This window comes from Mustela putorius, unplaced genomic scaffold, assembly GCF_011764305.1.
Source record: "Mustela putorius furo isolate JIRA1106 unplaced genomic scaffold, ASM1176430v1.1 tig00000832_pilon_pilon_pilon, whole genome shotgun sequence".
In the NCBI taxonomy this organism is placed as follows: domain Eukaryota; kingdom Metazoa; phylum Chordata; class Mammalia; order Carnivora; family Mustelidae; genus Mustela; species Mustela putorius.
In genome coordinates, this window is record NW_025421491.1 from 2,141,093 (window position 1) to 2,157,158 (window position 16,066).

The 16,066-nt window shown below is 47.7% G+C and overlaps 1 protein-coding gene across 12 annotated transcripts in view; it reads left to right on the forward strand.

Annotated features, from left to right (window-relative positions):
* Window positions 1-11,335, forward strand: part of TIAM1 (TIAM Rac1 associated GEF 1) — a 381,203-nt gene extending 369,868 nt beyond the window's left edge. For 9 of the 12 annotated variants that reach the window (XM_045085158.1, XM_004757495.3, XM_045085162.1 and 6 more), the window contains 4 exons: window positions 472-574; window positions 2,682-2,769; window positions 5,077-5,249; window positions 8,795-11,335. In XM_045085158.1, coding sequence (XP_044941093.1) covers window positions 472-574; window positions 2,682-2,769; window positions 5,077-5,249; window positions 8,795-9,264 — 834 coding nt within the window. In that variant the 3' untranslated portion in view covers window positions 9,265-11,335. Of the gene's footprint in view, window positions 1-471; window positions 575-2,681; window positions 2,770-5,076; window positions 5,250-7,220 lie in introns of those variants that run through there. The other 3 variants (XM_045085166.1, XM_045085165.1, XR_006608160.1) reach the window with 3 other exon arrangements.
* The last annotated feature ends 4,731 nt before the right edge of the window (window positions 11,336-16,066 follow it).

Genomic DNA, 16,066 nt, shown 5'->3' on the forward strand with positions numbered 1-16,066 from the left:
CAGACACCAGCCTCTGAGATTTTTTTGCCTTTTTTTTTTTTAAACTTTTTAAACACGTTTGAAGTGTTGCTACGGACTGGAGGAAATTGCCCATCCTGCCTTCTGTCTGGCGGACTCACACTGAAAGCAGGAAAGCGAATCGATATCAGGCCTGCCAAGACCAGAACCTTCCTGACACTTGTTTGCTTTATCCATTCTCCTTCCAGGGGTCCCTCTTCTCCTTCCCGTGTCTCTCTTTTACCTGGATCTGCTCAGCGAACTAATTTGCAGACCCCGTGCTAGCTTATCTAAACACTGCCTCTGGCTTTCTGCTGGATGAACCAAAGTGCCATAGGGCTGAGGTCCCCCCTCCCACCCCGGCCAAGTGTGGGGGTTCCAGTCTCACTGATCTGGGGCGGGCGTGGGGGGACCCCGTCCAGTCCGGGCCAGAACAGATGGTTCTCAGGCACCTCGTTTCTTCTCCTCCTGCAGGTAGGATCTCACAGGCTTTCAATTTATGAAGACTGGGACCCCTTCCGATTTCGGCACATGATCCCCACCGAAGCTCTGCAGGTTCGAGCTTTGGCGAGCGCAGGTAAACCCCGAAATGCGCGTGTCCGACGTGTGTGTGAATTGTTGGTCTGAACCCACGCTCTTGGTCGAACCACCCTACCATTGTTTTCCCTCCTATATTCAACTCTCCTTCCCCCACAGCCTCTCCCCTGCCTCTTGTTTACCCAGCCACTTACTAGCTATTGAATGAATGAATGACCCGAGTAAGTGGATGTGATGTCTCCAATACCGTTCCAAGGAATTCTAGTCATTCTGTTGTATACATTAATAACTACATCAACCGATGTCGGGGTGGCAGTGAGTCTCGTATTGCTGGAGAGAATCCTGGAGAGCATGAGCAAAGTCCATGTAAAATAAATCACTTGCTTTTTTAACCAGGAGACTGGAAAAGGCCACCAAAAGCACGAAAAAGCCATTAAATAAGTATTTGTGTGTGTGTGTGTGTGTGTGTGTGTGTGTGTAGCATTACAAATCTTTGTATTAGTCTGGAGGCCTTTGAAATGTCAGGCCTTTTCCTGCGATCCAAATAGCCATAAAGCAAGCTGTCGGACCGCAAGAATATACTTATTACTATAAATTAGACGATGCCTAAGCTCAACACCCATGAACGCCAGCAGGGTACCGACCAAGAGAAGGAATATTTTTGTGACTCGGCGGCCCCGTTCAGGGCCTAATTAAAGGCCATTGTGGGGAGGAGCTGTCAGCAGTCACTCGCTCTCCTGAGCACGCACACTCTGGAGGGAGCACCTTGGGGGTCAGGTGGAAACTCTCAGGCCAGCAGCCGTCTGGTTGGCCAGAGAGGCCGTGGAAGGGACCGCCACACATACACGGTAGATGCTATTTCTGTATCCTCTCTGGCATCCGATGTGTCCACTGTGTGGCTCATCTTTCTGCGTGTCACCTCACCGTAGACAACTTCAAATGCAAAATGCGCTTCGGACAAACGTATTCAGGATGATTGTTCGCCTGAGGAAGGTTTCTTCCTGACCGTCCAGTGCGGAGATTTGCCCTGGCGCGTTTTTACATAGCGATTTGATTTTCAAGACCCTGGACCTATTTTGCAATCTTGGGCTGCAGATTACCTAGTTCGTGTTTCCCGGTGCCTGGTTTATAGGATGGGAAGCTTACGTTTATAGCAAACGGCAGGCTTCTCAGCCAGAGATTTTCCGTTCATGGAGGACTAAATACACACAGAATTTAAATTCTGACAAGAAAGCCATCTTTGTGATATGCCATTCCATTCTCACTCTGCTTTTCATTCAAATCAGGTTTAAAACAATCAAGATAAAAGCTTGTTTTAACAGAGTTATAAAGACCAGCCAACATGTTTCTCGTTATGAGATACATTCTAGTAGATCTGAGAAGTCAGAACGTGCAATTGCTTGATTTTTTTATCTTCATTTGGGAAGACCGGTAGAAATTTTGGCAGATGAGCCCTGGTTGGGATGAAACAGTGTGGGCACAGTGAGGGTTTGTGGCCAGGGCTCTGACCACGGGGAGGGCCGAGACCTCCCCATGTGTGGTCTCGATGTTTGTAGTGATTGTTTCTTTCACAAACACTCTATTCAGGACCTAAAAGAATACGGTACTGCTGCATTGTAAGCGCAGAGATGAAAGCCAGCTGTTCTCCCCTTCTCAGCGTCCCGTTTTTGCTTCCCTCAGAATGGGTACCTTGGGGGTGTCGAGAAAGCAAAACCCCATTTGTTTGCAGGACCTGCTTGTCTAGGGCACTAGGCCTGGTGGCTCACAGGGAGGGCTCCCACCAGGGACATGCGGACCTGCCTCTCTAACGCTGGCCTGATCGAATCTGCCTTACGACTACTCGCTCAGCTGAAATGGTTCAGCCGAACAGGCTGTGCATTGAAAGGGAGCGGTTCTTGCAAGAGTGTGATGGGCTGATGGCCCTTTCAGACCACCGAGCTGGAGATTTCAGCACCTGGAAATCTTCCTTCACATTAAGCCTTTCACTTTTTCTCTCTAAGATGACAAGGAGGGTAGCAAAGTACCTTTGGCTTTCCAAGGCTCTACACTCTTGAATCTCACACTGAGGCTTAGAAAATGCTTTTGTAAAAATGCAAATAAATCTCTTTGAGACATGCCCTAATTCATCCTTATTCTGATTTGTCTAGATGCAGAAGCAAACGCTGTGTGTGAAATTGTCCATGTAAAATCTGAATCTGAAGGCAGGCCGGAGAGGGTCTTCCATCTCTGCTGCAGGTGAGCCTTGGGCCAGGACGGGCTGAGCTCGCTGCCCAGACGGGAGGGGTGTGATGGCTCGATGTTCCTCCCCCGCTCCGCGGTCTGTACGTCCCCCTGTGCGTCCCTAGATGCCGCGTGCTTTTTCTTGTACATTTCAGAAATGCGATAACACTTAAATAACACTAACATTAAATAACACTAATTAGGGGCGCCTGGGTGGCTCCCTCAGTTAGGCATCTATCTGCCTTAGGCTTGGGACATGATCGCAGAGTCCTGGGATGGAGCCCCGCGTCCGTCTTCCTACTCAGTGCTTCCCCCTCCACCTCCCCCTCTCCCTACTCATGCTTGCTCTCTCTCTCTCTCTCAAATAAATAAATATTCAAAAATAAATAACACCACCTGGACACGTTAAACTGATTTTACAGAACATAGGCAGTAACCTCGTTAACTTCATATCCTTCTAGAAGGAAGTAGGCATTTTCTTGTGCGTGCGATGTTCAAATGAGGGCTCTTTGCCCATAGTTACATTGGATGAGGCTGTCTTGTACTATTTTGTTTCGGTGCTGAGGTGTGTTTATACTGTATCATCTCTGAGATGAGGCAGATGGAGAACGAGTGGGGACGAGACGAGAGGGCGTGGGGTGTGCAGGTGCTACCTGGGTCCTGGTCACGCCAAGAAATTTCGGATGGGCGTTTGCCACAAGCTGCTCAGTTTGACCTACAGATCTCAGGAGGAAGCTGAGCTTGGAATATGGGCTTCTACTGAGGACTTCTTTTCCTTTCCTTTCCCCCACCCCCGGTCCTTCTCTCTCCTCCTCCTCCTCCATGAGAATTTGAGAATTTTTTTCAAATGCAGCAAGTTCTCCCTCCCTCCCTCTGTCTCTCTCTCGTTTTTTTTTTTTTTTTTTTTGCCTAACAGTGTCAAAATGAATGGTCCCGATGGCCAGTGTCTGGTGTATTTGGCTTGTCATACGATCTACACTCAGGCTTTAAGCTGATCACGGGTACTCAGTGATTTACTCAGTACCTCCCCAGTACCCCACACCTCGGGTAGTAATATGCTGTAATTTCCCTACAGGGAAATCTGACAGAGTTGGAGCACCTGGGTGGCTCAGTCAGTTAAGCATCTGTCTTTGGCTCATGTCATGATCTTGGGGTCCTAGGATCGAGTCCCGCGTTGAGCTCCTTGCTCATCGGGGTGTCTGCTTCTCCCTCTGCTTATGCATGCGCTCTCTCTCACACACACAAATAAATAAATAAACTCTTTTTTAAAAATTAAAAAAAAAAGGAAATCTGATAGAATCAATGTTGTTGGGCTTATTAGCAATATGTTTTCATGTTACTACTACCGTCATAAGAAGGCCCATGAACCAAGTATGAACTGTGCTAAGCCCCTTTATGCGTTATGCGTTACTTCATTTAACCTTGGCTTGGGGGAGCCAAGGCTCCCGGAGGGGCCTTGGCCTAAAATATTAGAGCAAATGAACTCCGAGTTCAAACTCTGGGAGATCTGACTCCAGAGCCTCTGTTTCATGTATCTGCATCACCTGTCTATGTCAGTGACACATCAATGAAGAGCAGAATGTGGGAAGCTGCTGGGACTAGAACTGACACTTTTTTCACATGGTCCACATGTGGTTTGAGCACCATCTTTACCATTGGTGATTTGGTTGGTAAGGTCTTGGGGGGTCCGGTCCGCTGGGCCTGCTCCTAGAGAAGCCACGTTCGTCATTAATAAGGAATACCAGGGAGTGCTTACCTGGGGTGAAGATACCGAGAACTTCATGAGAAAAATGACTCTCCCCCCGGAAGTACTTTTTTATTGTGGGAATTAGGACTTGGGAAGGTTGTTCGATTCTCTGCAGTGTCGCTTTAATACGGACTTGGTGAAGTATGTCACAGGATATTTCACAGAAGGACAACTTAAGAGGGAGCTACAGGTGTTAGTTGGGACATCAGATTTGGGTCCTCGGCAGAGCTGAGAATCCTGTGGTTCAGTTGTCTCAAAAGCATTTTAGGAAAAAAGGCTTTGCCATAAGTGTCAAGGGCAGAATCTGGCAATGTCCGGGTGCGGGACCCGTCTGCTCATGCATGGGCTGTCTACCCCACATTGGCTGCAGGAGATGAATCAAGGAGCGTGACGGGAAGGAAGTCCTTGTTCTCTATCACCAGTGAAGAAAAAAGCATAGAAACGAGTTGTGGCCTCATTCTCTATGACCTTTGGCCATCAAGGATGTTTGTTGGGCTGCACCGGATGGTATCAGAAGTTCCCCGTGTGTTCAGGACTTTGCCCCTAACACGTGTCCCTCTTCTTTCTCCTTACAGCTCTCCAGAGAGCCGGAAAGACTTCCTGAAGGCTGTGCATTCAATCCTGCGCGATAAGCACAGAAGACAGCTCCTCAAAACCGAAAGCCTTCCCTCATCGCAGCAATACGTCCCTTTCGGAGGAAAAAGATTGTGTGCACTCAAAGGGGCCAGGCCGGCCATGAGCCGGGCAGGTACTGTGGGGATTCCGACGTTCAAGATCCCCGTCACCCCCGCTCCACTGTAGAACTCCAGAGAGCTTGACGTTTTCGTCGAGCAAGAATTAGACGTGGCCTTGAGGGGGCTAATGTTGGAGTACAGACCTTCCCTGGTGTGAGGTTCCTTGCCCATGCCTCCTTCCCAGCAGCTCCCTGGGTTTTCTGCCCTTCATTCATGCCTCTTCCCTCCCTCCAGCTTCCCTCTGCCACCCTCCTCCTCTTGGCTGGGGGCTCCTCTCTCATTCGCCACACCAGGAAGTGAGCGCATTCTCTTCCTGGAGGGCCTCTCTCAGCCTGCTTGCGGAATGGGAGTCGCTGCTTTGCATGGCAGCCATCTTTGTTTAGCCGAAAGCAGTGTGTCATGTCTCCGCAAGGTCGTGGCCCACCATTCTGAGAACATGGTGGCCTCGTAGTCTGGAAACATGGCATTGCCTGTTCTCAGGAAGGATTCCATATTTGGTAGACCAGATGACACATCAGATATTTACCCTGGCCTTAGGCCAGCTACCCAATTTTCAGCTTCATTGTTAGTTTGGGGAAGGCTTGAGCTGCTACTAGTAAAGAGGAATGTAGAGTTTAAATGGTCCCAGAGTATATCGTCTCTAAGGACTGGAACTGTCACGGTGGAGCGGGAAGGAAGGAAGACCCATAGTTCCGTCTAGAAACAGCAGTAAAATATATCTAGGAAGAAAGATGTTTTCATAACCTAGATGTATTAATGACATCAAGATATTAATACTTTTATCACTCGTTTCTTAAGAGGCACCCCCCATTTTTCAGGGATGCCAATAAAAGAGGCTTCCTTTGCAATTGCCAAGAAGATTCTGACCTTTCCGCCTATCCTCAGTTGTGTTGAAGGGTCATGGATAGAACTGTGAATGGTTGGAGGTTTTTGTAGACGTAGCCTATATAGCTTGACAAGGGATATTACGTTCTTTAAGCACTTAAACTGAACTAATGTTGGGGCTTAGTTATCTTGAACCTGTTCTCCAATCAGTTGATAGATGTTTACTGAAAACCTAGTGCAGTGAATACCCAGCGTTCTGTTGGGTTCTCCAAGGTACCTGAAGCCTCGTATACCTCTGTATCCATAGTTTCTCATGGAGGCCTCATGTTAAGAAAGCTTCGCGGATCCCCTTATAAGCTCAAAACAGAGCATTTCTCCTTAGAATTGTCCCACCTAATCCTTTTACTTGCCAAGGGATGCTTAAATTAGGATTGAGAATACATGTCCCAATCTTAGGAAACCTGCCTGTCACTGGCCAGGTTTCAATTGTTACTCAAGGGACTTAAATTCAGAGCTGCATTTGCTTCGAAACTAAAGCCATTTTAGTCTGTAGGACCCTCAGAAGTTTTCCTGCTGACACCCCTTTGGAAAGAAACCCAAACCACACCTTACTCCATCATGAAAACCAAGAGAAACCCCCCATGTCAGCCTGTTGGCTTTGGCTGATTGGAAGATTTTCCGCACGATGGCTCATTTTTGGCTGAGGAATGTCTCTGCTATTCTGCTTTTGAAACTCCTCATTATCAGCGGGTTTTTTACGTTAGATGATTTAAAGATGGTGTGTGATTGGGTCAGCTAGCACTAGCCTGTCAGTTTTAACAGTGCACTGGAGATACTCAGACCAGAGATGGTCTCCCTGAACCCCAGAAGGCTGGCTGGGTTATTAAGTATCCTTTTAATAAGGGATAAATACTCAGGCTTCATTATGCGTTGTTACGAATACCCATGAAAAGCCCGATATCCTAACACAGGATTCAGTCCTGAAGTATCGCATGTTTGCCGATCACCCAATTAAAATTTCTTTTGTTCCAACATTTTCTTATGAAAAATTTCAGATATACCAGCTGAGAGAATCATACACATAGAGAACCTACCATCTATTCTATAATGGATATTTTTCTGTATGTTCCTTATGTATCTACCCATCTGTCATCCATCAGCTCCTGTTTTTGACACAGTCCAAAAATACAGACATCAACTCATTTCACCCCTAAACACTTCAGCATGAGGATCACGGGCGGATGTTTCCAAGGGCCCAGTTTTGCACTGAGGTAATTCCAATACAGTGATGGGAGAGAGCCAGTTTCCACTCTGGGGGTTTTGGAATAGAAATGACCGGAACGTCTGCTTCTTCCTAGTAGAGTAGACACAGTGGTTCTTTTTTTTTTTTTTTTTTCCTTTGTTCCATTTTTTCTGGAGACCATTTTTCAGTTCCCTTCCTTGATCAAGAGGGATGTCCACTTGTTCCGTATTTTATGATGGTAGAGCACCCCAGAACCATGATGGCACCTCAGGGGTCCGAGGCAGAGGATGGCAGGAGTGGGAGCCCACGCACAGACCTGGGATCTGCTGGGTCTGATAGTCCCTGGGGGTACTCCTGTCACTGAAGCAGTTTAATGGTTTTCAGGGCTTAGGTTTCAGGAATGCTCCTCCTCCTTGGTGTCCAGGCTCTCCCCCTCCATTGGAAACCCCACATTGCATTGCACCTTCTCGGCTGCCTTCTCACACAGCCGCCATTTGACTAGTGAGGGAGAAGCAGCAGCCTTCCCCGTGTGTGTGTGTGTGTGCACGCACGCGCGCGCGTGTGTGTGTGTGTGTGGTGGGAATGTTCATTTGTCTGACTGGGTGGTGTCTTATGTGTTTGGAATAATTCTGGCTTCCTAGAAGGCAGGAGGGTGAAGGAATGAATTCAGAGATTTTTTTATTAATTTGTAGTCACTTCGTGCAGCACTCTGAGGCTCGGTGGCATGCGTGTCCTCTGTTATGCACTTCTCAGGCCATCCAGGCACCGATATTTTAATTGCTTTGTAGGAGAGAAATCGGTGAGACACAGAATGCAGTCCAGGGGAACTAGAGCTCCCATCTGCGCAGCTTCACCGTGAACGTGGAGCTTCGGCAGAGAGAGGGCAGGGCGGTCGCTGGAGACTAGCTGTCGTGCCCGTAGCTAACTTCCCGTCCTCCAGAAATGAATGGTACATTTGGTTTTCCAGAAAGCAGTATAGCTTCTGCCCCCTTGACACATCATGGTGTTGTTTACAAAGACAGTGGAACTCTAGAAGCATTGTCCACCCTTACCAAAGAGCCATCCCAGCGAAGTGGCCCTGGGACGGCCCCTAGGGGTCCCCAGAGCACCATGCCGTGCGACATCATCAGGGTTGAGGGCACTAATCAATCCCAAGGTCGGTGGTCTCCTTGGGGGCAGCACAGGATAGAGAAATAGATTGTTGCAGAGGGAGGTGAAGACCCTTTTCCCCGTAACCAACACCCCTCCCCGTGTCCCCCTGTCCCTCACTCTGCCCTTTGGCCAGTTGCCGTGCCATCCTCCAAGTCCAGACACGTGTGTGAAGTAAAGACTAAGACTAGGACTGATGAAATCTGGACTTGAAGCCCTGAACGACATCAAGGCACTAAATGAATCCCATGTAGTTGTTCCTTTGTTTTCTTTGCTGTCTGCATTTCCTCGCAGGTAAAGCATGTGGGGGTTTTATTTTTATATTTTTGTGTGTGTGTGCAGTGTCTGCCCCAAGCAAGTCTCTTGGGAGAAGGAGACGGCGACTGGCTCGAAACAGGTTTACCATTGACTCTGACGCCATCTCGGCCAGCAGCCCGGAGAAAGAGTCCCAGCAGCCCCCCGGTGGCGGGGACACTGACCGGTGGGTCGAGGAACAGTTTGATCTTGCTCAGTACGAGGAGCAGGATGACATCAAGGAGACAGACATCCTCAGTGACGATGACGAGTTCTGCGAGTCCGTGAAGGGCGCCGCAGTGGACACAGACCTCCGGGAGCAGCTTCAGGCTGCTTCCATCAGTCAGCGGGAGAGAGGTCGGAGAGCCCTGGATAGTCACGCGTCCCGCATGACGCAGCTCAAGAAGCAAGCCGCCCTCTCGGGCATCAATGGAGGCCTGGAGAGCCCGGGCGAGGAAGTCATTTGGGTTAGGCGCGAAGACTTTGCCCCATCCAAGAAACTGAACACTGAGATCTGACTGTCCCTTTCCCCCTAGAGAGCGTGTGTAGATACCGCCCCCTCTCCCCGCCCCGCCTCCACTCTGCCCCCTTCCTGTCCCCGCGAGGAGGAGAATGTTCCCTTAGGTCGCACTCTTGCACACATGGCCTTGGCGGCTGACTCTTGTTCCGAAGCCACGTAGCCACCCAACGTCGTCATGTCTAGAGACATCAGAAAGAATTGCTCAGAATCCCAAATAAGCTTGAGTCCTATCTTCTGTATATTACTAAGGGCTTTTATTTATTCTCAACTAATCAGGGCCAGAAGAATTAAAAAATTAAAAAAAAAAAAAAAGATTCTACAGCACTGGAAAGCAAATGAACCCCCCTCCAGGAGTTTAAAGTATGTACACAGATTAGTCGAAGAGATAGCACACAAAAATAAAATAAATAAAATTTAATAAAACGAATAATAATAAAAGTCACTCTATCTGAAATCAGACCAGGAGCCATCTCTTAGTTGGGGAAACCACCTTCAAACACAAAAACGCCACAGAGCAACTGTACAGCGTCACAGTGTTCTTACTCCTTTTCCCTCTTCGATGTCTGAGAATATCTGTGTATTTTAAGAATGTGTGAGGAGACGGTGGAGATGTATGTTTTGATGAGCTGTTGTTTTTTCTTTCTTCTTTTTTTATTTCTCTCTTCTGTTTTGATCTATGGCTGGTCTTACTCGATGTCCATGTTGGAAGTTCTAGTTTTGCATAGAGTTGTAAAGACGCCAAACTCTTTGAGAAGAGATCCAAATTTATCACTTGAAAAAAAAACACTATTTTTTGTATTTTACCTGAGGTGCAGAGGCACAAACAGATGAGAATTTTACAGTGTTAGTGTAACTGAGTCTTTAAAAAAAAAAAAATGAGGATTTTACCTTTTACAGAGAGAATGAGGCATGGTGGTTTATATTTATATACAAAAGGCCAACGAGATGCTTAGGAGAAATTTTTTTTTTTCCAAGAAGAATATTTCTTTTTTTTTTTTTCTTTTTTCTTTTTTCTTTTTTTTAATGTTTGAATCTCTATCTGAAATGGGAGCTTGGCTGGGTTAAACATGACACCCGGATGGGTGTGTGTGTGTCTGTTGCACATGGCGGGGGAGGGGAGACTCCTTCTCAAGGGGTTGCCATGGTGATCATTGGTTTTCCCATTAAAGTTGCATCTTCATCCATAGATTACCTATCCCTTCCCTGACAGTCCATACCAAACCTCTTAACAAAACAGCCTCTTCAAAACCTTGCTTTGTCTTTCCTACTTTCTACCTGCCAACGAAACAGGGTAAACATGCTAAAAATCTCACATTCTAAACAGATTTCCAAATAGGAAGAACAAAAACAAGTTAAAGCACTTTCGATTTTTTTTTTTTGAACGGTTTATAGCTTTTTTTTTTTTCTTCCCATTTCACAATGTCCACTTCCTAAGAAGGGTTTAAATAATATGAAAACTTTCTTTCTGGGGAAAATATCTATTTGGTGTTTGACACATCAGTAGGTACTTTAAAGACCTGAATTTTATAGTAGCTTTAGGAATTATATTTTATAAAAATCAGTTATGACTTTATATTTCCAGACAATAGAGAGTTCAGAACATCACGCTTCTATGCCCCTGCTTGCTTTACCCGCTCTCTTACCTGATATCCCTCCCCTTTTTGGGTTTCCAGGGCTTTGAGCTTGATCTTTTGAAAGTTTTATTCTATTAAATTTTTGCTATATCTTCTGATTTTCTTAAAAAGCTTTAGAATGATTTCTATACCCTTTGTACCACTGCATTATTCCATACCTCCAGTTCGATGGTGTCCGGATGGAAAACTGAAGCGAAGACTTCTGATAAGTCACACTTCACTGATCCCAGTGCAACACTTCCTTCTGAAAAATGCTGGAAAGTCTGGTGCTTGGAGAGGGTGCCATTGTCTCTTGTACATAAGGTCACGACGTGTCTATGTCAAAAGTTCTTATATATTTCTTTTATAAGCTGAAAGAAGGTCTATTTTTATGTTTTTAGGTCTACGAATGGAACGTTGTAAATGCCTGTCAAACAATAAAAATACTGAAAAGTATCTGGACAGTCCTGTGCCTTTTTGGACGGGAGGATGGATACGGACCATTGGCGGGAAGGAGTTCTGTGAGAGGAAATTCTTGGGAATGCCTGTGTTGTTTTCTTTCCTTTCTCTAGATAATCATGAGCATCAAGGAAAAGCTGACTTGGTAGAGTGTAAAGATTTTATTTTTTTTTCCAAATTGAGGTATAATTGACCCGTACTATTGTGTTAGTTTCAGGAGGACGACATAATGATCTGCTGTTTGTATATAGTGCACAAGGGCCCCCACAGGCGTCCTCTGAACGTCTGTCCCCACACAGAGCTCTAGAGTTTTTTTTTCTTGTGATGAGAACCTTCAGAATCCACTCTCCCTGCTGCTTTCCAGTATGTTACGATGTTTTCACTGCAGTCTCCACGATGTGAATGACTCCCCCAGGACTTTTCCGTTTGTAACTGGAAATTGGTAGCTTTTGACCCGTGTGGCCCCTTCTGTCCCGTCTCTGGCAACCACCAGCCTGTTCTCTGTGTCCAGGAGCTTGGTTTTTGTTGGTTTGGGTTTGGGGAGTTGTTTGTCGATTCTCCATATAAGTGAGGTCCTATGGCATTTATCCCTTTTTGTCTGTAGAGCTTGAAGTTTTTTGTTTTTGTTTGTTTGTTTGTTTGTTTTAAGATTTTATTTATTTGTGAGAGAGAGCAGAAAGCGGGGAAGGGTGGGGGAAAGGGGCAGAGGGAGAAGGAGAAGCAGAGAGCCCGGTGCAGGACTGGATCCCAGGACCCTGGGATCATGATCTGAGCAAAGGCAGACACTCAACTGATTGAGCCCCCAGGTACCCTGAGCTTGAAGTTTTAACAACAACAACAACAAAAAGTCAGCATCTTGGTCCCTTTTCTTTTTCTTTTCTTTTCTTTTTTTTTTTAAGATTTATTTACTTATTTTTAGAGAGAAAGAGAGTGAGCAAGGGGAGGGGCAGAGGGAGAAGGAGAGAGCGCAACTTGACCTGACTCCCTGCTGAGTGCTTAGCCCAACAGGGGGCTCAATCCCACAACCCCGAGATCATGACTTGAGCCAGAATCAAGGGTCAGAGACTCAGCTGACTGAGCCACCCAGACGCCCCAGGATCTTGGTCTACTGATTTGAAGACTAGGAAGTGGCACATATACATATGTCTATATCCACACTGATCACTTTCCCAGTGCCCTGTGCCCCCCACCCCCACCCCGAGGGACAGGCTGAGAGGTGCCTGGGGAAGTACCGGGGCGGAGGGCAGAGCTGGGACTGGCCTGGGTGGGGGAGCTCTTGAGCCCATGGTCTGGCACCCCATTTTGTCACTGGGGGTCTGCTGTCTGGGTCTTCACGGAATCAACAAACGTAAATGCGGTCTTGGGCTTTCCCTTCCCTTTCAGGGTCTTGATCTCAGTCCCTTATGAACCTTACCCAGTCAGTTCACCCCCACCGGCACCTGCCCTCCAGGTGAACATGTGTTCTCCTGCCTGCCCGTGTGAGCTAGAAAGCTTCCCGCAGCAGCCGGTGAGCACCTGCTCGCCGTGTGGTCCCTGGACCAGCAGCGCCGGCCTGGACCCACGGGAGCTTGCGAGCCCTGCAGAAACTACCCCACCCAGACCTACCGGACCAGAACGTGCGTTGTAACACGATCCCAGGGGACCCCCTATGCGTGTTCAAGTTTGAGGAGTGCTGGTTTGGCTGTATCCAAATGTTCTGATGTTGACCAAGGATTTGAAACACATTCTCAAAGTTTATTAGGGCTTGCCTGTTTCCATCCTTCAATTCAAGAAGCTTTCTTCTTTTTAAGATTTTATTTATTTATCTGAGAGAGCACAAGCAAGGGGGAGGGGCAGAGGGAGACGGAGAGGCGGGCTCCCGGCTGAGCAGGGAGCCCCAAACGGGGCTCGATCCCAGGACCCAGAGACCCATGACCCGAGCGGAAGGCAGACGCTTAATGACTGAGCCACCCAGGCTCTCTGACCACATAGCTTTCACAAAACATTTACAAGAGTACCTGATTCCACCAACCCAAAGATTTCATTTTTATGAAGACAAGATGAAAAGGAAACTAGCGCTCAGCGTGGTCTTGCCGTGAAGCCTCGTGCGGCTTCACCTGCCCCGGAAACCACACTCAGCATCTCGGCACCAAACCCCCAGAGCTTTGAACTGTGCGAGCGCCGAGCTTCATCTTGATTTATTGTGGGCGTCTGTGAGCAAGATGCATCCTATGGTAATCAGAAAGACTAGATTTTCCCTTACGAATTCATGGTAAGTGCTTCCTTGCGTTCCTACCTTTCAGCTTAAGAAAGCTTTCGCAGGAAAGCTCTGCTTGCAGAGAGCAGGGGAAACCTGCATGTACAATTTAAGACACAGAACCATTTCATTTTTTAAAAAGATATTATTTATTTATTAGAGAGAAGGAGCACGGGCAGGGGAAGAGAGAGAGAGACAAGCAGACTCCCCGCTGAGCAGGGTTTTCCCCCCATCCCCCCATCCACCCCACCCCCACTCTGTGACATGGAGCTCAATCCCAGGACCTTGAGACCATGACCTGAGCCGAGGGGGCTGTATGGGAGGGGGTGGGAGGTGAGGGCTATGTGTGCAGGGTGTGTTGGGGGCTGTGTGTGAGTCTGGGGCGGTGGGGGGTGCTGCAGGGGGAGTGGGGGGCTATGTGTGGGGGTTCATGTGTGGGTTTGTGGGAGTGTGGGAGGGTATGGGACTGAGGAGGGTATGTGAGAGGGTCTGTGTAGGGGCCTACGGGTGTAGGTGGGGAGGCTCTGTGTATGGTTGTCTTGAGGGGCAAGGGGAACAGTGTAGACAAGGTCTCAATTTTTCCCAGACTCTGTTGACACCCAACTTTTGCCCGAGTCTTATAGGCAATTCCGCTTCCCAGCTTGGCGCAAACCTATTCCGGCATAGGAAATCCCTGTAACAATCCCTCAGAAGACGGGGAGTAGGCAGGTAGGGAAGAGAGAGAAATGAAAATACAGAGAGAAAAAAAAAAAATCCCTTTAAATACTCAAAAATCCACCCACTGATTCATAAAGTCGCGGCATCCTAGGCTTTTCTAAAAGATGTCAGTGTCTGAAGAAAGAACCAAGAATATTCAAAACACAAATCATGACCGTGTAGGATTCTGTGAAGAGGATGGAGCTGTTGGGAAGGGGCTGTCTGCTTGCTGAAGCTGTGTCAGAACCCCCTGCCATCCCAACACATCCCTGGGATCACTTTGTTTCCGTCGTCCTCCCTGGTCACCTCCTGTCCCCTCCCTCAGTATCCAAGAACGCACTGTGCGTTAGGCCTCCTACACCGACAATGGATTATTCTGGTCTCTTCTGTCCTTCCTGTGTAGATGCAAATAAGTTGTCTCTGTCGGAAGGCAGTGTCTCGTCACCCATGTCCACGCCTCAACCACGTGCTCGGTGTAAAGTGATAAATCAGACAAATCTGCAGATCTCCTTGTCCGTGCTGCCGAGAGCGGACTCTTCTACGGGCTGCTGGTCCCTACCTTGCTGTCTAGAGCCGGGAATATTAGCCTCGCGCGCACCTAGCGCTGTCCAGAGAGCCCGCCGCTCTCCGACCGAAGAGGCGTGACGCTTTCCGGAATTCCCTTAACATTTTAAAAATTGGGATCCGCTAGGGAACATCCTCTGTTAGAAGAGAATTCCAAGGGCGCCTGGGTGGCGCCCTGACCTCTGCCTTCGGCTCAGGTCATGATCTCGAGCCCATGATCTCCGGGTTCTGGGATCGAGCCCCACATCGGGCTCTCTGCTCAGCAGGGAGTCTGCTTCCCCCACTCCCAGCCCCGCCTGCCTCTCTGCCTACTTGTGATCTCTCTCTCTCTGCCAAATAAATAAATAAAATCTTAAAAAAAAAAAAAAAAAAGAAAGAAAGAAGAAAAAGAGAATTCCATTTTCCATGTTCTTCCAACAAGCTGCACATCCAGGTCAAGCAAAGTCGGATTTTCACCAGTGGGACCTTCGCAGCGTGGCCGCCATCTGTCTGAGCCCCAGGCCCACGGTCTGAGGCTTCGGGACTTGGCACATTTTCCTGGAAGCCACCCAAGAGCCCCTTGGTCTCCGAGTTCTGAGTCTCTGTCTTAAACAGGACGTCCTGTGCTCTACTGTGCTTGGCTCTGGGCTTGTGTTTTGTGCCTGGTGTTTTGTGCTTTAGGTATTAATGGTTGGTTGATTATAACCTTTCACTTTGTTGGTTTTTTTTTTAAAGATTTATTTATTCATTTGAGAGAGAGAGAGAGGAAGAGAGAATATGAGCGGGGATGGGGGTGGGGGCAGGGGCAGAGGAAGAGTGAGAGCAGCTCAAGCAGACTCCAGAGCACGGAACCCAATTTGGGGCTTGATCCCAGGACCCTGAGATCACGACCTGAACCAAAATGAAGAATGAGATACCTAACCCCCTGAGCCACCCAAGCGCCCCATAATTCCTTCACTTTCAATCAGGATGTTAACATTTTGGCTCATGTCCTTCCTGGCCCATTCCTCAAGTACATGTGTGGGTGTACATGTGTGTGCAAACACACACACACTTATAGACTGGATTAATGCTATTTTATTGGCACATACTTTGTTTTTAAGTTTTTTTTTTTTCTTTTTAAGATTGTATTCATTTATTTGACAGACAGAGATCACAAGTAGGCAGAGAGGAAAGCAGAGAGAGAGGGAAGCAGGCTCCCTGCTGAGCAGAGAGCCTGATGCGGGGCTTGATCACAGGACCCTGGGATCATG